General features: G+C 31.9%; 1 protein-coding gene across 1 annotated transcript in view; it reads left to right on the top strand.

Annotated features, from left to right (window-relative positions):
- The window catches only part of LOC118272783 (protein embryonic gonad), a 117430-nt gene that overhangs the window by 46704 nt on the left and 48567 nt on the right, over positions 1–22159 (top strand). Inside the window, exon 2 of the mRNA XM_035589460.2 lies at positions 13284–13361. Within this exon, the coding sequence (XP_035445353.2) occupies positions 13284–13361 (78 nt within the window). The remainder of the gene's footprint in view (positions 1–13283; positions 13362–22159) is intronic.

Here is a 22159-nt window from a genome sequence, read left to right as displayed (position 1 = left end):
CGTTCTTCTCCATAGGTATCTACACTTTGAAACGAGCCAATAGCTTCACTAGAGGACTGACCGACAGATATTTTTTTTTTAATATTATAATATTTGCATTGACGTTCAAATGTGCGTTTCCGGTCAATTTGATATAAATAATTTTAACTTTGACTTTGAAATTATTTGCACTGTGCTTATTTTATTGTGTTGCTAAATAGATGAAATTCTAATTAGAATTTTTTCTAGTAAGACTACTTCAACCAACTTAAAACCCATAAGAACAAAGCATCCATATTTTTTTATTCTTCACAGTCAAACATTCTTAAACCATTCCATAAGAATGAGATCAAAAAATAATTTCTACACCTGCTTTAACTCATCAGATCATCTTCAATATAATTGACAGGCCTATTATTTAATGACTTGCCAAAATGAATTCAATGTATTATAGCAATAATTGCTCTTTTACTATGCTAACATAATCTACTTTAGCGCTTTGTGCGATGGTATCATCACCTATTGCATAGTAATTATCTTTGTTATAATCATTATGTACTGCTATTACCGATCACTTGTTAATATAATAATGTACTTAGATCGATACGGGTTTAACCGGGTCAAGTTAGAAGTGCTACTGGGTTTTTCTGGTAAGAAATTCCTAGTAGTGATATGCAGTCGTGTAGATAGTTTTCCTAACTTATTTGATTAAAGACCAGGGAAATGGAAAATTTATTATTATGGAGTCTAGGAACTACTTGGTGTTTAACTCACTCGAAAAGCACTCCAGATTCACCAGGGGTAGGCAGCGGTGCACCAGTACATTACGGCACGTAATGCCACTATACAATGTACACTCGTTTTTCAACATTTGTATCAAAAGTCCCATGTAATAGGGGGGTGAACCTATTGCCATATACTGGGCACAATTCCAGATTCCGTGCTACTACTAAGAATTTATTTATAAGTTTTGTTGGTCATCACGCTAGATTATAAGTCATACTCTGCACATATATAATATATATGTGGGAATAGGGCTGCAGAAGAGAACGCGTGATAATTTTGAGAAATCTTTATTCAATTGTTCCTATAATAATAATAAATAGCACTAAGGTAAAATTACCTTTTGATAACCAAACTCATAAACAGCTGCCTTTAAATCCACAAGTACAAGTACTAATATTATTCAAATAACTCCATAAACACTTTGTGTTAAATTTTATTACGAACTAAATACTAAATATTCATAGAAAATAATACTTAAGTTTCAATATTCATTAAGTTTTAACTTATTTGCTATAAGTTATAGCTTTGCACATGTTATATAATCTTATATTATAGCATATATAACATGTTATATTTAATGTTATAGTCTTGCGCACTTGTTGTAAAGATAATTATGTAATTATAGATTCCTACAACAATGTTGCTGTTGCTTAGTTTGCATTTTACATAAATGGAACTATTTAATTTAACTATTTTGTTTTAATGTTACTATAAGTCTATAAAGAGCGATGTTGATAATCATTAATGTAATTTAAATACCCTTTTTTCTTCCTGAACTCCGGATCTCCAACAACCCACAAATTCCTAACCCACAAAAAGCCGGGAAAGCCTCTGGTGATTCGAGTGTCTATGGACGACGGCGATTGCTTACCATCGCGTCTGACATCTGTCTGACGTAAGTTTCAACGGTACCGCACTTTAAACTATACCGACCGCCCATATATAGCCCTAAAGGCAAAACCTACGAATAGAATGATTTAATATCGATTAATCAAGAATCGAGTATTCGTTAATTAATAATTATGTCGTATGTTTGATATAAAGCCTTTTGAATATCCATTAAGACTTCTGTAACAAGCCATAGCTTACGTCGATGTCTCCTTTCGCCTGAAGCATTCAATGTTGACAGCTAATGGTCTGTAACGATCGACTAGCTAGATTGGGCAAACGATACTTATCAATAAATGATTCTGAACTCAACTGCGAGGTAATTAAGTCAGGAATTGAGTGGACCCCTCTGACAGCTGAATGACCGAGACGAATCTCACAATATACCGACGTACCATTATTAATAATAATTAAAATTAATTTTCAATAAGGTCTATAAATTAAAAAGGGCGACTTTCGCTTATTAATCGTTTTCGTTCGTAACCAATCGGGTGGGTTCGTGAGACGTCGGGTGTTTCCGCGGGCCGTCGTCTTCCCTCGGGCGCTGCCATGGCGTTTGATTAATGGATTTCCGTATCCAAAAATTTGGGCTGTTTTTTTTAATCTTTACCCTGAAGGTGCTTGAACTCTTTTTAGGGTAGCCGGTGGTAATTAGTGGTTATTGAATATAATGTTTTGACAGGTTTTTGAGGGGTTAATTGCATTGTTTTCTTGTGATCCCGAGGTAATCTATTTTCTTGTATACGTTGCATCGTTGAACGTTAATGACAGATTTTGATGTGGCGAGAAATTGAATTTTTGGTTCTCGTCTATGCATTTTATACTCTATATCTTTTGAAAATAAAACCATCAAAAGGTTAACTGTTTTAAATACGAAATGGTTTTGAAAATAGGTATAAAAATATACACAATTAAGACTGCAACTAATTGGAACCTTGAAATTAGAAATGTTGACTGTTGCGAATTTTTAAAATTTGTTACCATGCAAATATTTTCTACAAAAAACAAGTTCACCAACTTCTCTTGAAACCTTTAACTATTGAACAATAAAGTTTAAAATCGCTTAAACCCACTGCAAAAATATTTAAGACAATATATCTGAAAATTGGTGCATAAAATCGTCTTCGGTTTTGGGCGTTGACCTCTTATTTTAACGGTCCCAACATTGTGTAAGAAAAGAATTCCTAATCAGTATTGTTTTTGTCGAATTTTAGCGTAAATTTTTGTTTTCTAAACAATACAAGTACATGAGGAATACAAATGGTTCCACGTTAGAATCCAGAGCGTGATAATTTCACTTCTATTCGCTTGTAACCGTGGAAAACTGTAACATGTGTATGTTTTTCTAATGTTTTGACGTTTCAACTTATTTGTCTTACGAGGTCAGTAGCATGTGGCTGTCATGATTTTGTTTTTGAATATTTGTTATTTGGTTGTATTGTCAAGATATGGTTACTGTAAAGATAGTAGAATTATTAAGGATCTATTTCATTTTCACGATATTAATTATTAGTAACATCATACTGTTTATGCATTATATGTATTATATTATGACTAGAGCTGAATATCGAGCTCAGAGTCGAGCCATTGGCGAGGCCTGTTTCCAGCTGTGGACTAAAACAGGCTGATGATAATGATGATGATGAATATCATACTATTATAAGTAGTAAATAATCATCATTGATTTTGTAATCTACACTCCTTTTAGTAACACGTTGAAAATGTAGGTCAAATTCGAAACAGTCTTAAATAGTTACATTCCATTAATGGTATTGTTCATGTCATAAATTAAATAAAAGGCGTGAAAACTCATCAGTCTGCAATTAAAAATATAACTACTGGCAGCCATAAACTACACCGACCAATTTCGGCCTCTACAATCGTGGCCACAAAATATATCAGCATAAATTTTGCACATCAACGTATCCAATTAAAACTGTCTCGCGCCCTTCAGCTGTACACTGCGAGCCACGCAAACTGACGCAGAAAATTAATTTAAATATTAAACAAACACAGTTAGTCCTTTTTTCTGGTAACAAGCCTGTAACGCCTCATTGATTCCTTTAAGTAAAAAATATTTTTATTCACTTGTAATACGGTATGTAATTACATTTTGATAGCTCTCAGGTCTTAAGGCGTGGTAATATTTAGCTGTCAGCACTTTCCCCAGTGACTTCGGATATATTCGGGTTACCTCGTGAGGTATTCGTTAATTTGGATAAACCTTTTTGTTTGCGATTGTTTTTACTGTTGCCAAGCGGACTGGCGTTTTAAAACAATTATTTGTAATTACATTTTAAAGTGTTGTACTGTAATTTGTATTCTGTTTACAATTGGGGCAGTTGTTGATTTATGACTTCATGTGTGTTTTTCTTTGGAACGGTGGGTTTTAACAGTTATATCGTATCGTATCCTCACAAATTTTATTCCCGAAGTGGTAGGCAGAGGTGCACATTATATCAATATATGTCACTGAACAATGTATACCTAATGTTCACCATTTTGTTATAAGTCCCATGTAATAGTGGGTCAGTAACAGTTATATTATTATATGATAAAATTTATCGGTAGACATTTTCATTTAATTATGACATGGACATAATTATGTAAAAATCATGCAAGTCTGTCAAATAAAACAAAAATGTTAACTAACTCGTACTAAAAACTAGAAGCTGATTTTTTTAAACAAAAATACGTTTAGTGAAGTTTGTTAAGTTTCTGTTTCTCATAATTTATGTAGATTAATTTGCTATGAATCATTTTTCCGTTACAGTGATTTACTCTACCATTAATAGTATTAATATTTAGAACATTTAAAATCACCATATTCATTCTGAACTAAATGTAAGACTGGAAATGTATTAATTATTCTACGACAGGTGACATTTTGAAAATCGAGCTTACCCACTTAATTTGTGAGCTCCCAAATTTAAAATATTGATGTGACCTGAATAGCTAATTATTGATATTTATTGCAGAAATAAATTTATTGTTTCTGTCACATATTTTAGTCGTCGAAATTATTGTGAGACATCTCTGATTTTTATTTATGACGATGATTGGTTATAGTTTTTTTTTGTCTAAATGTCAAAACTCATTAATTATGCTTAATAGATGAGTCGGAAGCAGATATTTTTGAATGATGAAGTATATATAACGGCTGGTGAACATTTGAAGGTAGCTTAATTTGGTTAAGTATGTGGAATTAATCGTTTCTGATCTAGTTTTAAAAGTTGTCATTTTAAATCTTATTTATTTAAATAATATTACTTTAAATGCACAGAATCTGTTATTTATGATCTTTATTGGTGATATACTCGTTCATTTAATAATATGAACGATAAAATATGACTAGAATAGAGTAGCACATGTAAGTAAATATCTGCCTAGCCCTTTTTTAAACAACAGGCATGTTATAAATAATTCTCAATTAAAATTTTCTGACACTTCCTCATTTTTTTAACCATACGTAGTGAAATTTTCGAAAATATATTTTATTTTCAAGATGGCCATTTAATTATGTCTCCCACTGTTCACCACTCAATTACCGATAACAATCGTTATTACACGATTTAATTTATTTCACTCGAAAATTGTTGTAACAAGTTTATAAGAACATCCTTTTATGACGAAAAGCAACAAGAAATTCATTAAAAACACGAAGGAAATTGGTTTAATTGGTGTCAGGTTATTTATTTTACGTAAAATTGCCTGATTGAGATGTCGCCGCCATGTTTTTTTATATTAAAAAAATATCACAGGCCATCACATAAATTCTGCTATTAATTGTTACGTAGACTAGGGCGTGGTGAGAAGATAATTTTAAATTATGAACGTGATATTTCCAGTAAAGGATATGAATGTGAAATGGCAATGTTTATTTTTAAAACAAGGTGAAATAATATGTGGGTCATATTTTTTGGTTCGTTGTGTAATTCATGTGATATTTTATTCAATAGTTTATTTTTTACAATAATCGTTTATAATATTTCAACAATAGAAACCTTTAAGAATTTATTTCGAATTGATATTGCTATATTGTTGCCGGAGTCTGTGTTTCCTGATGGGTATAAACTGGGTGTCTTCAGAGCCCGAGTGAATATAAATGTTGCTTATTTGACGTGCTTCATCGTAGGCCGCATCATCACTTAACATCAGGCGAGATAGCGGCCAAACATCGACCCATCAAACGTAAATAAGATATGTTTTTAATAAATGAATAACTCAGTCACAACTTAACAACCATTTCTAAACAATCATAAGAAAAAAAGTTGTTCCCTTTACACCGTATTAGGTAAGCAAACATGTAAAGAAAAAACAACCTTTTAATCTTTCCCGCTGTTTCACATAAAATTAGTTTTAAAAAACAAAAAGAAAATCTCAACATAACTCTTACTACCACTAATTAGTATTTCCTAAGGCATTTTACCTTTTAGGGTTCCGTAGGTTCGTAATTTATGTTCCACGTCGACATCTAGACATATTGTCGCAGGGTTCGATTGATTGATGGGTATTAGTGGTTCCGCGACTTTTTTCTGCGACTATTGGAAAAACTTGATCAGTATTGATATGATTCTATTTGTTAAGGTTTAGTACACATTGAGCGTGTTTTGTCTGTGGATTTGGTTAGTGTATTTTTATAGCTACTAATCTAAAAACAATGTTCAAATAAAATTAAAATTGTTGTGTGTAGTTTTTAAAAAGTAAAATAGAAATGGTCAATACTACATTTATAATTTAGATTTAAAGATAAATTGTCACGCGTTTTATTGACGAAGGGGTAGGCAAAGGTGTACATTACAGCACGTAATGTCCCTATACAATGCACTTTCACAATTTTGTTATAAGTCCCATTTTATAGGGGGTGAGCCTATTGCCATATACCGAGCACATTCCCAGACTCTAGATTTTAGATTTGTCTAACACAAATTATTTAAAGCCCCTTAACAGTAAACAACGATTATAATAATAATAATGACATTTATCACAGACATCATTTTCGACATACCAGCAACAAGTTAGGAATAAATCAGCAACATGCACATTGCACGTATAATACAGATTTCTTAATCAACACAAAACATCGCAGTTAACATAACACAGATTATTAATTCCCTTCATAAACGTCGTTAGACATGGCGTCAATTATGAAGTCAGAAGTGATCAAGTTGTGCGACAAGTCGCAAGTGCGTGCCTAACCTTACGAGTCTAATATAATCTCTTTTTAATCGTTGCTTTAAGTAAGCAGTAAGGGACCCTAGTATTCCTTTTAAGATGATATAAAAATAAAGTATGCTATGTCCTGTTTTGTGTGGCTCGTGGCTAATTTCTAGTGAACAAATCGATCAATCTTTCCGCTTGAAAAACGTTATCTTGGTAAATTTAATGGATGGCTGTACTGTATTAAGCTTATAGCTGTTTCTTTTAAGATTATTGTATAGGGAAGACTTGTAAGATTATTTATGACAGGAGACAGATCATTTATTTTATTGGGTTATTATTGTTTATTGGTATTACAAAAATGAAATGTAGCTTATTAATAAGCTTATTGTTTTGATAAAGAATAAAAGCAAATTGTCGCTGAAATAAAACTATTATGTACATTAAAACAACATGCCAAAGACATGGTGTTTTGAAATCATCGACTGATACAAAATCTGAATTGTAGATTTCCAGATTTGCTAAATTGTAGGTACATGAGGGTACTGCTCTAAACAGACACTCCATAAAATATATACTCCATAAATACACCATAATATCAAATATCAGTTTATTTATTTAATTCTAACTGAACCTTCTACAACACTATTTACTCTGTGCCAACGTGGACTTCCATTTTCGGAGTTGATACAGATCGATTTTATTTCATCCTATTTGTTTCAGCAATTTTAAACGAATGCACATAATAAAAGAGTATTTAATCTACTGACTTCATAATGTATGAAGCTCCAGAAATGGGGTGAGCAGAGCTGCTGGTGATCGACAATAGGTACTTTGAGATATAAGAGGCTATATATAGGAGTAATTTAATTAATGTTTTCTTATGTATAAGTTATAAAGGGTCTCAATTTACATTTTTAATTGTACCAAGTTCTTAGTTAGGGAAGTGGTTTTTTATTACTTTTATGTAGATGTCTTTAATGTACATGTAAATTATGTCATTAATAAGTTTATTTGTGTTCTTAACATCGCAATAAGCTCATTGCATACTTATCTACATCTAGCTCAATTTCTGACGTAAAACTGTTGCTATTTTGAAAGTACCGTTTTATGGTTTAATTGGAATAGGAATAAAAAAACACATAAATAAATTTGACTTTGACTTCTGGGAGTTTAGGCCAATAAAATTTCATTCTAACTTGACGAATCATCACTCAGCACTACTTTTATATAAAGAAAAATTAACATGAGTCACATAAAAACTATTCACGTAAACATTACTTCTATTTTCCTGATCTTAAAAAAATCTGCTCCAAATTCTTAAAAGAAATTCACATAAATAACAAAATACCTCGAATGCGTTCACTTGTCGCAAACCGCGACCAAGTGCCTTTACTTCAAGCTATACAAACCAAAATAAATTGACCGTGGAAAGTGTAGAACGATCATACAAAGTAGAACCAAGTTAAACTGGTGAGTATAGCTCCATGTGCAGTCGTGTAGCACAATATATTACAGGCAGGCGTGTCGACCGAGACTACTTCGCACTTATTTGGTAGGCCCATAATAATTAACAACTGAACGCTACATCTAGATTGCATTAAACGATTTTTTGTTGATTTATTACAATTGTTTCTTAGTAACCTTGTGTATGTTGATATCAGATCAGCAGGATCGTAATCCATGTGTGATTGTGGTATAGTTTTTTACGGGAGAAAGTGATGTTGGTTGTTTAATATCGGTTATTTGGAATTTAAGGTGTATTACTCTACAAATAATAGTTTCATTGCACAATTCATATGACTAACGAAGAAATTAAGTAATGCATGCATTTTTACAGTATAACATAAATCGCAGATGTAAAATGTATAGATGTTGCGCGTTATGTTAAACATGTTAGAATGTTAACTTACACGTACAGCGGAAATTCTTCTACCCGATACATACTAGGCCCAGTATTTATTAGACTCACTTAATCGAAACGAAGATCTAAGCAATCAAGCTGACGACACTACAGCAGCACACGATGAAACAAATAAAAAAGCAGACACAGCTAACTAAAGCCTAACACTAGACACTATAAATCTAATAGCACCGTACTTAGCAAGAAAAATCACCAGCGTTGGAGAAAACACCCCAAGCATTGAAAGTCTGTCTGTATCACACATACGTGCGACAATTTCCTTTCCCGTTTTTGATGGCTGGCAATTGTAAATCCGATTGGTGTATGCAAAATAGACTGAGCACCAAGTATAGTCAGAGAGCCATAAATGGGGGTGAACACCTTTCCTGCAATGATGTGCTTTGGTTTAAGAGGCCAATACGATTCTGTTTTTGTCGTTCGTGTGAATGTTTGGTCAGGGTTTTAAGTGGAGAGAGTTGCGTCTATCTGATGTCTGTCTTCGTTTGTTTGGGGATTGTGTTTTATGTCTTTGTTTACGTTGGCTCCTGTTATCATGGGACTTATGGCGTCAATGGTGTTTATATTCTTCTCAATTTAATGAGCATTTTAGTCTTCATCCCTTTCTTTCTCCATGGATCTTCCAATACTACTTGATCAGCAATAGCTCTGAAATGAAATTAGTGACAATATGCAAAAAATCATCAACTATTTAACTTATAATTAATACCAGTTCATTCTCTACAACTATAACCTCTCTATCATCTTCTTCATCAATATCATCATCTTCTAAAATGATCATTACCATTTCAAAATTTACTTCTACCAAAATAAAATCGCTTTTCCCTTAACCTTATACCACACACCGACATGTTTTACAACTCAACGTCGGCGCTACATCTTCGCCTGTAGTAAATTGTATACAGTTTTCGTCAATCAGTGTTGCGATTAGCCCCAAGCGACTTCTTAACGACTTCTGGTGTTCAAACTATACGGTAATCGTATTGTTTTAGAGAAAATGGACCTTAATTCAATAGGAGTATGTGTTTAGATAGTTTGTGAGGTCAAAGGTAGGGTTCGTTGCGTTATTTGCGGTGATTTTATGACTTCTGTTAATTGAGTAGAAAGTTGTGATTCTGAAATAGAAATAATATAATTAGGTAATTGCAAAATTAAATTCAAGTTATTTTCACCTTTTAAAACGGATTAATATCAAAATGAAACAATAATTACATATTCATACATTTAATACGAAAGCCCACGGTTTAAAATCGACAAGTCAAGTTTCACGTTCACCGGCAATCGGTTGCATCCATATTAAAAACAACATTTTGGCATCAAAGATATTTCTCAAGACAAAGATTATGGTATTACACGCGTATGATAAATAGCAACAATTTGTATTTATACCCAAAATGGAACTGCAGGCACGGAAAGGAAAACGATAAAAATCAACAATGTTCAAACTTTGCAAGAATTACTTAATTAAACCGTAATTTTAAAGGATCTGATAACATTTTTGGGATTGCAACCCAAATATCGGACTTTGATATATCATTCATTTGCCGATTCCGGCGATTCCGGACGATAAAATCTGGGTGTTTTATAAAATATTCGCCGGCGCGGTAAATCGATCCTCGTACAAATTAAGCCAAGAAATATTATGTGATATTAATATCGTGTCTTTATTATAAGAGAAACTGTTTGCAGATGCACATTAATGAGTTCATATTTATTTTGGCAAATCGAAAACGAATTGACTGGAAATTTACAAAGTTTAATGACCTATGAATGCACATAATTATTGATAGGTGAACACAAAAACTACATTGCAAAGAATATTAAATTAAAATTCATTGTTAGTGCACTTAAGTTGCATAATGAATTACTTCGTAATCACATGAAACGAAGCACTTGTGCACTGTTCAAAATTCCGTTCGCTGATTACTTTGATTAAGCATGTACTTACTTTGAAAATATTACGCTCCACCTTTCATTTATCAACTTTTATTACCGGCAATACTTATAAAAATATCGAAATCAGAACAACCAATTCATTCCCGTCAGCCTCTGATGGAGTATCTTCACCCAAAAACATCAAAGATTATTCATAAGAGTTAAATCCATTACTTTGGACCCCTTGTCTTACAGACGTGCACAATCCTTCATCGCTCGTTCGCGAAGCCCAAAAAAGGCACAAAAAAAATAACATTTCGGATATGTTAACAGTGCCCAGTCACGCCAACTTGTTAGCACAGGCCCAAAACATGTTATTATACAACATTTATTTAATTTTTTTTAAACCTGCGTCCGTTTGTTACGAGAACGGGGGAATCGGTTTAACAAAATACACAATTGCGCACGCGATGCTGCAAAAGTGATTTTTTGGAAAATTTTCGCTGTCGTGTCCTGTCGTTGGCATACAAAAGTGGCGTGTCACTTTTGTGTATTTATTGTGGCGTTTCCGAGTGAAGATTTCACAATGAAACACACGTTGGAATTCCATGAATTTATAACAAAAACAATTCTGGAATTGATCTGTCGAATTATTAGTACTTCGTACATCATTGTGTATTGACACCTGCTAAAGACTTTAACAATGCGAAATTCTTCTTCGCACCACGATTCCATTGCTCAAAACTTTCTTTTTGAAATGCAAAACACTACAGTTTTCAAGATAACACCCGTGGCTGCATCCGATTCAATACTAACAGTTCTGTCTGTACCACTTACCAAGTTGGTCTGACCTTCTCAATGACACTTCAGATCGTGACCACAGTGTTTGTTCAGTAGGAGTTGGACATCCAATTTTTTGGCTCATCAAACCACTTGACCGTCATAACACTCGACTGCCGTTCAATAAATTATGTAGCTTTACTTTTGAGAATTTTAACCACTTCAAGATCAGAATTCGATTCCTTGTGTTAGGTAATGTTTACTTTGAATAAGATTCTTTCTTTTGTGTGAAAGTGGGTTATCGATGTGAATTTTTTATTTCTTTCTAATATAATAATATAAATAACAGTTAGTGTGATATCATGTCTTTAATTAGCAGTTTTAAGATCTAGTATTTCTAGAATTGAGAAAAGTGGTTTTTAAAATAGTTGCTCTAGTCTGCTTAGAACTTATTTTTATGTTCTGCTTTATATATACCTAATTAAATTAAATTTATTATAAAATGAAGTGGTGTTGGCGGACTGTTGATTCACATCAAATCAATTTATAAAATGGATTGATTGAATAAGATTGATTATTATTAAATTATTACTAAATAGTCATTAGTATGAATATTGAAAAGATCAACTTTTAGTGTTCATTCATCCATTTTGTACTAATGCAATCCCTTATTCACTTCAATGACAGCCATAAAATTGCCGAACTAATGATTTAGATTTAAGTAATTCTTTATTGAAGTTAATGTTTTCTTACACTGGATTATATCATAATCAATTGACAGCCGTAAAAAGAAAAACAAAAACAAACTGTGGTAAATAAACTTCTAAGTAATGTATTTGCTTAGTCATTGTTAGAGTTAAATTTTACTAAACACAAAAGTTCTCCCAATGAATAAAATTTTACCCTATATAGCATATATTAAGAGTAAACAACTAGAATTCGTCCAGAAATATTCATTCAGACAAAAATATTGTATACATGGTAATTTACCTGTTCAATGAAAAATTTCTCCAAGAATTTAAAGTATGCATTTTATTGCCAATGACATGGCTTTAAAGGGTTTACTAGGCTGAATAAATTATGCCATCGTTTCCTTGTTTAAAATAAAAAAATAATAAACTTTGCAAAAGAATGCAAATAATTGACGTAAACAGGAAATGTCATTTTGTTTTCAAACCATTGCTGTTATTGTACCGATCAACATATAAGTCTTAGTTGTCGACAAGCAATGGATAACGTACAAGCTGTAATTGAATTGTTGTTTATAGTTTTGTTTCGTGATGGACAGTTTTAAATAGTTTTAAGTAATTATTGATGCAATGAAGATGTTCACTTCAAAGTGCAGTGTTTATGTAGTCTTATTAACATACTGCAAGGAAAACCAGGTGTTAGTATAATTAATGAGCTTAGCCAAGTAATTCATTGCCGACTATTTAATAGAATAGGTAAATAATAGCTATCCTTGTATACGTAAGTAGCAATATTTATAGGTAATTCTTAATGCCACGAGGTAACAGGAGTATATAAGGTATTTGTCACTTTTATCTGGTATAAGCCGGTAAACAAGCAGATGCATCACCTGATTGTCAGCAATCACCGCCGCCCATGGACACCCGAAACACCAGAGGCGTTACAACTGCGTTGTCGGCCTTTTGGGGTTTAGGAATGTAAAAGTTGTTTGGGAATCGTGGTATCACTCCGGTTGAACTAGCTCATTTGTGCCGAAGCATGGCTCTCCCACACTGAAAATATTATCATTTACTTTATTTATATTATACGAGTACCTTTCGTGAGACATACTAAATTATTTATTATCTATGTTTTTCTGTTTACTCGTGTAATTATTTGATTCATTTACATTAAATATCTAATAGATAATTTCCTTTCATTACAGATGAATCAACAGTGCAAAGTCTGTGGAGAACCAGCGGCTGGATTCCATTTTGGCGCGTTCACCTGTGAGGGTTGCAAGGTATTTATTAATTTATTTTATTATAATAGTAAAAATATGGTTTTTAATATTATATGGCACTATTAATAAGAACATGGTTTTGGTATCTGAAAAGGGCATCGATTTTCTTTTGAAATTTAAATTATTTCACCAATATCCAAATTAAATCAAGTTGTGGCTCCTGAACTAGGCAATGCCTGTATCTCAAGGAGGCAGTACCTTCTCATTACATTTTTCATAAAAGTAGTGTTTACAGTACAGAATTATTGTAGTGATATTCTCTTGTTAGATGACCTTACTATTTAGAAACAAAATTACAGTACCGTAATATTTTTAAATAAAGCATTGCTACCTAAAATATCAGTTATAATCTTGCTTGGTTTTTTTTTATAATAACCCGTATCTCTATCACCTAGACCAGATTTATTGACTGTGGTTATTTTAAATAACGAAATAAATTCTGTAATATTGATACCGTTTTAGAATTAAAAGAAATATATTTTAATTTAATGTATACTACAATTTGCATATTGCAATTAATTAGATTAAGACGCATTTATTAACTGTTATAGAGATGTTATCAAGAAACGATTTCATATTCGAACTTTGATAAACACGTTGTACTAATTTATTTTGTTATACGTACAATAAATAACACAAGTATTATTACATCGACATCATAATAATTTTTTTTATTATTGATAGAAACTAGGTAAATATATATAATACAATAAAATCTAACTAAATTTTATTTAAGTCTATTCAAAATTAGTTCTAAGTATTTGAATAAATTATCTAGAATGGTTGAGCATTGGAAAATGGTTATCTATACAAAATATTTAGTTAGCCTAGCCACCATATCTACATAGTTATTAAATTTGGTAAAAGATAAACAGAAGAAGCGACAAAATCTTGCAAAAACTATATCCCTTCAAATAACAAAAACCAATCGCACATTACCCTATCTCAAAAACAAAAACACACAGCACCTATCCTATCTAGTCTTCATTCAACATGAATGCTACCACAGACAGGAATCGAAACCTGGATATTTTACAACATAGTGCCTGCAGTACGCAATAGATTGACGCGTGAATAGTCGTCAGCAGGGCCGGTGGTCCGTGTACCGGAATAAATCACGATATATACAAAATTGTCTGATTGTTGCTGCGTATTGGTTTTATGGTCAGATCCAGTATTTACTATTTAGATGCGGAAGACTTGCAAAGGACTTGGTATTTGAATATTGTTTTTTATTGACTATAAGAAGTCATTGGAGGAGGCTTCTTTCAATTGATCAATTGACGTCATGTGATTGATATGGTGATGGTGATGTAGGAGAGATAGGTTTATGTTTGTTTTTATCTATTTATTTAATAACCAATCAAGGGGAGCCAAACAGCTGTTAGAAATAGGAACCAAATAATGGTAAAAAGTCACACGAATAGAACCAGAAATGGTATGAATTTTTTAGTTTTTAACTGTTTCATTGAAATGAACAATATTCATTTTTCACTATCACCGAAATTTATAAATTTTAACAATATCTTACTATTTTATTGTAAAAAATTATCAAAAACTGAGTTTTCTGAAAAAATTATCAAAAACTGAGTTTCATGAAATGATCCATAACTCGAGTAGAGGCAAACTCGTAACAAACTAGCTATAATCTTTTATACTGCACAGCTTGTTTGTAGGTATACTAGAAATAGTTTACCTCACTTACCTCCCTGCCTACCCTACAAGCACAAAACAGCGTACAGGTAGCCGACGTTAATATCATTGCTATCGGTCACATGTTATGTCAAATGATTAATGACAGCGGCGCCGGTATTACGTGTCGGCCTCGAAGGCAACTGACGCACTTGCTATTGTAAATTGTTTTTAAATGTCAGCGAAATGGAACTGGTGATCTTTCCATTGAATTTTTATCTTACTTGTACTTACTTATTGTTGAATTCTTGTGATTGTGATTAAAGTATAAAATATGGTTCAGCTAAGGAATGTTTGAATTTTTCATGTTAATTCATATTATATAGATTCTAGAGAAGACCTTTAGAAAACCTGCATTTGTATTTTATAATAAAATTTTGCGTTTAATATGTTCACTTCTTCTATGCACCGATAATAAAGACATCACACAATTACTAAAAATAAGAATATTATTGTTAACTCGTTAATTGCCACTTAGGTCACCGGTGACCTACGTTAGTGGAGGATTTGCCTTCAACAGTTTTCTGATGGTAGTTAAAGGCTTAAGAACTTAACCAAGTGTGCACTATCTTCTGAAAATTAAAACCAACTTTCCAAAATTAATTCACCAACAAATTTTTAATCAAAACACCACACACTCACTCCCATTTCACAAATAAAATGCAAAAAAATAGAAATTCCCACAGCGACACGTAATAAGAGCGAGTGCGACAGCCAATCACAAATTGTCGCGCCCGTTGTGTTGCCGGTCGCAATTTGCTACTCCGAATCAATTTGCGACGTTTTTGTCGCACGTAATGTCGCTCGATTCAATTTTCTGTTTACTGCGTCGTTGTTTTGTTGCCACGCAACTGAATTATGGACGTGAAGAAACATATTCTGATTTCGTAATTGCATTTCGTATTAAGGCGGTATTTTAGTGGGTAACTGGTTTGTCTTTTTTTGTTTTACGATTTGTGCTAGTTTTTTTTTTTATATTATAGTAATATTATTAATATTAAAGATTTTTAGGGAATTTCTTTGTAATCCTTAATATGTATTTTATATAGTGTTTGTTTGAACTATTTCGTCTACTTTTTTTTTTTTAAGAAACTGAAGGCCTGTTTTTATTTTTCGAAGTAAAAAAAATATATTGGTAAATGTAGAGTTTTACCTACCCCTAAGACCTTTAGAAAAGTAAACTGAAATAAAGATACTATTTACGAAACCATGACCAATTTAAAATTACACAAAAAAGCAAGCCTACAATAGTAATTAACACAATCTCACTCCTACTCAAAAATCCAATATTTTCATTAGTTTAAAATATATAATTTGGCCTTAAAACCGTGTCCCGCCCATGAGTCGTAGATTCATTACGATCGATTACGGACCACCCGCTTGCAAGGCGACTGTATATGTCACCAATATGATGTAAAGCCTCGCTCATTAATAAGCTATAATATATTTGTAATAAAGTTGTTTTTAGATTGTCTCGTTTGTAATTCGTGGTTTAGGATGGTCTTAATTACAATAGAAAGGTATAAAATGTCCCAAATTGTAAATCTTGATCATCATCAAGAAATTGTTAAAATGGTAACATATCATGTTAATTACACTAAGACCTATCAATAATTGTGATGCTTAAATTCACTTTTAGCCAGTTATAATATAGGTACCACGCAAAAAGGTGAATTTCTCACCACACATTGGACCAAACGCAACGTAAGGTACAGTTTCAATATAAATTCAGCAATATCCACCAATCCAGGTTCAAAACTGAAGGCTCTTTATTTGGAAATCACTGCTACATCTCGAACAATGCAACAAGGTAGTCGGAAATAAGTAATAGCTTGGGAAAGGAACCTCAAATTAAAAGTCATATTACGCGCGATGACTGACGATATAAAGTAGGCATCTTTGAAAGGATTGCCTGCCTATACTTAATTACATATCTCCCGCGGACTTTAAGCGACGTATAAGGTAACAAATTGACCAATTTATCAGTCTTTAACAATTGCTTATTGATAAGGAAACGCCGACGATAGTACGAGTATGATGTAGTTGGGGAGGCGATGCGGCTTTTTTGATATTTATCTCGGTGTTTAATTTTCTTGATATTGTAATTTGTTGAGAATCAATAAATATTGCGTATTTATCATCAGTTGATATTAAAAAGTCTTATACTAAGTACCTTTGGCACGCTAGTTGAAATCAGGTCATTTATTAAGAATGACAGTTGTATTTATTTTAAACTCATTTAGATAATGTCTTTTTGCAACGTCACGTCTTTTAACCCCGAAAGGGTAGGCGGTGCACATTACGACACGTAATGCCGCTACACAATCTACACCCATTTTTCACCAATTGTGTTATAAGTCCAATTGTGTATTAGAGGGTGAGCCTATTGCCATATACTAGGCAAAATTCCAGACCAGGTTACAAGCGCAGTAATACTTTGCTCGACCCGGATATCGAACCCGAGACACCTTATCCAGTTGTCGCACTTGTAACCGTTTGTCCAACAAGGCAGTTTGTAGCTGTTTTATCATGTGTATTATATTATCTAACAACACTCAAACTATGAACTCTGAACTTATACAAACAAGCAAGCAAATAGGTAAACTTATCCAAAAATAAATTGACCTTTACAGTCAGTCAATTAGACATATAGATAGTTAAGCAAACATGTCATTTAGATTTTAAAAAAGTGAGAACGTATAATAGAAATGTGGGTAATCGAATTTGGAAAAAAAATACTCAAGTTGTCTTTGCAAATGAAAGTTCTTCAATGATGAGTGCACACTTTGTTTATTTAGCGTGTTCATGCAATATTACTAGGTTTTAGTATATTAGGAAGTTGGACTGGACGGTAAATATATATATAGAGGAGAGGATATATTAGCTTTCTATTGAAATTTTATGAAATTAAGTACTATTTGTGTAAGTGATATTGAACACTAGTTAGATATGTATGCTAAGTTACTAAAATATAAAAAAATATGAAACTGTTGACATGATTTGAAAGTGATTTCTAGTTGATAATATTAATAAGGAAAATGATATTCGTGATTACTTTACACATACATACATAACCACACGCCTGTCTCCCATGGGGAAAGGCAGAGATAATGGAATGCCTATTGCTAGGAATCTTCCATACCTCTTTCAATTCATCATCAGCAGTCATTGCATTATATAACATAATTATATTATATCTGTAGTTTTTGCAAAATTACAATAAAATGTACAGTATCTATGAATGCGACACTCAGAAATAATAGGACAGTTTGGATAGGAATATTTATTAATCACAACGCTTTAAACCGTCTACTTACAATAACTTACAATCCATTACTAAAAACCTAAGTTTAATTCAAGATGACAATTAAAAAATATACGCTAGCTCCAGAACTATACCAATACAATCCAGTAGGCTAGGAGAACATAAAACTCAGAGAAAGATAATTATAATTTTCGATGTAATAAATCAATATATAAATTCATTAATTGTTAGGAAAATAACACAGTTATAACTTAAGATAAACGGTTACTGACTGAATGGCATTTTATAATTGTTGTCCAACTCTGTGATTATGGTTTTTGTGATACGAGTAGTGTGAATTATTATACGTATTTCAATTTTGATGGAATGTTACAAATGTAGGTTATATTTTTTTTCTGTGGAATGTAGGATGTTATTTTTTTACTATAACTATCGTGAGATACTAATTTAACTAAAAATCACGGTAGCCTGCGCAACGTCCCCGCGTCTGCGAAACTAGTAGAGCTTTTTTCTCCATTTATGTACGTGAGTAAACCGGGATTTTGAGTAAGTTCAGGATATTAAAATTATTTTAGAAAGGAAATGTAAAAGTAACTATAAAAATAATATTTTACTATAAAATTAACTCGGATATAGCAACCAAAATTTTAATTTTTACTCGATTATAGCCAACACTAAATCTTTTTTATAAGATTATGATGTTAGAACTCGTTAAGTAAAACTACAAGCAGAAGAATTGTGACATACAAACAAACAAACTTTTCCCTTTTTATACATGTATACAAAATTTTATAATAAACACATAATTTATTTAAATTAGAAAATAAAAACAAAGGAGTGGATGTTACCAATGATTTCGTATGCTAATTACACCCTTGAGTCAATGGATATAAGGGCCATAATTCATCGATTTAATAATGTTGATTTAGTTAATCATGTATTTATAATTGTTAGTGGGTGTTTCTTTGGTTTTCCGATCGTTAGTAAACGATTTATTATGGTGATGTGTGACATTATTGTTGTTTTATCGAAGATAGACTCTATCTGGTTTACTATAGAATGTAAAGTCCCGTGTCTTGTATTCTCCTAGTATATTTATTTGGTTAAAATATAAAAATTACAAAACTGTTACTGAACAAATGTTTTCAAGTGAGTTTTATAAGTCACCTATATTAAGCTTCAACGTGTGATAAGTCGTTTTGATTTTTAGTGTTTCAATATTAAGGTTGAAAATTCTATAAACAGACAGAATATGGTGTTTCTTCATAACATAACTCCTGTTTAATCTAACCATCAAAGCTAAAATTCTATTTCAAAATATACGTAAAGGTTTTGTACCAAAGGCTCCGGTGACATTTATGATATTAATACGCTTTTTGTAAAACATATTATATTTGCACAAGTCAAATTAAATTTACCTAATGTTTCTCGTTGGTATTAAACTTGCTAAGTAGATAACTAATTTACTTCGTTTTTGTTCAGCCTTGAATATGTGAGTAAATGAAAGGAACTGTGCTGTTGGAGTAGTGTTATCAAGGGCGAATGGATATGAGGCTTTAGGTTGTTTGGTGAAGAAAAGTGTTATTAGATTTTCCAGTGGGCTAAGAAAACTAAGGCATATTGTTTTTATGCATGAGTAATAAAATGATTTGAATATTTTCCGTTGCTTTGTCACTTTTATAGAAATAAGTTACAGTTTTAGTTAATGCACGTTTTTATCATTACTTGTGATTAGTAACTTAAATTAATGGGAAAGTAACCAAAACTTAGTTCAAATTTTCAGTACAAAAGACATAAACGCGCGGAATGCGTAATAAACAAGATAAAGTACTCCACACTAAACAAAAACTCGCATTAAAAAAACTAAAATAAATCAAAGCACACACTATTAAAATGTAATAAAATAAATACTTATACATTACATTAATAGTAACACTTGACGTACGAAATATGTGGGGCATTATAAATTATAAAGATTTTAACCGTAGTACGGCGTTTGAGGTCAGTAATTCGAACGGTCATTATGGACGAATAATATCGATGACCCTATAATTTGCACACTTTTCAATAATCGACATCGAACCCAATACCATGGGTACGGAGGGAAATTAAATTTCAAAACTGGTTGTGCAAAATATTGGAGGCGCTTGATTATTGTTTATGAGTTCAGTTTTAAATTGAAGATGGTTGACAGAACAAGTATGAGTACTGTTGAATAAAAGGTTTATTTTTGAAGAGGTGAGGTTTTAAAACAAGATGTTCAGGATTTTTGTGGTATTTTGTTAAATGTCTTTGTAAATGCACCATAATTATCGTTCCATCACATCAATAGCCTATAAGTGGCCACTGCTGACCAAAGGCCTCTTCTCACACGGAGAAGGTTTGAGCATTAATCACCACGCTTGCTCAATGCGGGTTTGCGATTTCAAACTTATAATTAGAAATTGTAAGCTCAGGCTTCTTCAGGATATTTTCCTTCATTATTTGTCAGTGGTGTCTAAATACTCTTAAAAAGTGACATTGGTACTTGCCGTTGGTAGGTTTCGAACCCTTAAACATCCTTATGCATAAGGAGCAGACGTCTTAAACCTGCAGGCTACCACAACATTATCTTCTCATTCCATAAGTTAAAATATGATATGATATCGATATGATCAAAAAAACGTTTGTATAAATTTAACTTAAACTTTATTGACATAAAATATACGTATGTCTAACAATGATACTATGACCATACGTGTAATATAACACACAAACATAAATACTCCATCTGTAAATATTTACAATAATTTATGTATAAATTAAATTATTTAAGTATTACCTACAGATGAACTTGAAGTCATACCGACTTGACATTTGGTAAAAAATAAATAATTTAAAATTGTACCAATTTTTTATTCAAAGATCTACGTAATTTATAGCTACACGTTGGTACAGACAATTTTTTATCATAAATAGTTCAACAAGGTTTGCAAAAAATAAAAATAAAACTTTTGAAAAAAGACAACTTAAGTCGCAATACAATTTTTTAAATGATGTCATACCACAAGCACCGTTTTGTAAGATGTAATTTAATATTAAAAAATAAATTTTAGACCATAATAAGTTACATTAAACTCGATTTTGCATTAATATTCAGAAAAAGCATGTTTTAAAATCAAAAGTAACAAGAAATTGAAATTTAAAGACAGCGGCGTCGCTTGCGCAGATATCGTAATGACTTATAATGCGCGTACGCACCATGAATAATTCATTGATATTTTGGTACATGTATGAATTGTATATGCAAATATATCAGATGAATGTACGTGGAGAAATTTTAGAGTAAATTGTTTGAATAGTATATGTAGACATCAAATAAAGATCATTTAAAAATAAATACTAAAATGTGAACTGGTATTTAGTCTGAATTCTTTATGAGGTTGACTTTTTGTGGTCCCAGGTATCGTAAATAAGGTTATTGCTTGTGAGGTATTTTGAAAGCTTTTGTTGAATTTGTTAATTAACCGTTGAAGCAAACATCCGCTTTAGTGCTCGTAATAGTCTTAAATAATTAGTATATACGATTATTTTTTTAGAGTCGAAAAGTACGTGTATTACCGTTTGTTCTGATAAATAAAGATTTGATATTCCTTGTTTTTTTGTACGTGATTTTAGTTACAAGAAGTTTGAAGTGTAATCATGAGCATAAATATTTACTAAACATTAATATTAAAATTACCAGAGAATATTTATAGTAACTTAGGTACAGCACCTTAATACTTGAGCATTTTTCTCTAAGTGCAAATAACATTTACAAATTTTGGAACACCATTATCTTGTGATTACTGAGTCGTATTGT

This window comes from Spodoptera frugiperda, chromosome 4 (assembly GCF_023101765.2).
Source record: "Spodoptera frugiperda isolate SF20-4 chromosome 4, AGI-APGP_CSIRO_Sfru_2.0, whole genome shotgun sequence".
NCBI lineage: Eukaryota > Metazoa > Arthropoda > Insecta > Lepidoptera > Noctuidae > Spodoptera > Spodoptera frugiperda.
This window is presented reverse-complemented; position numbering and strand designations above follow the sequence as displayed.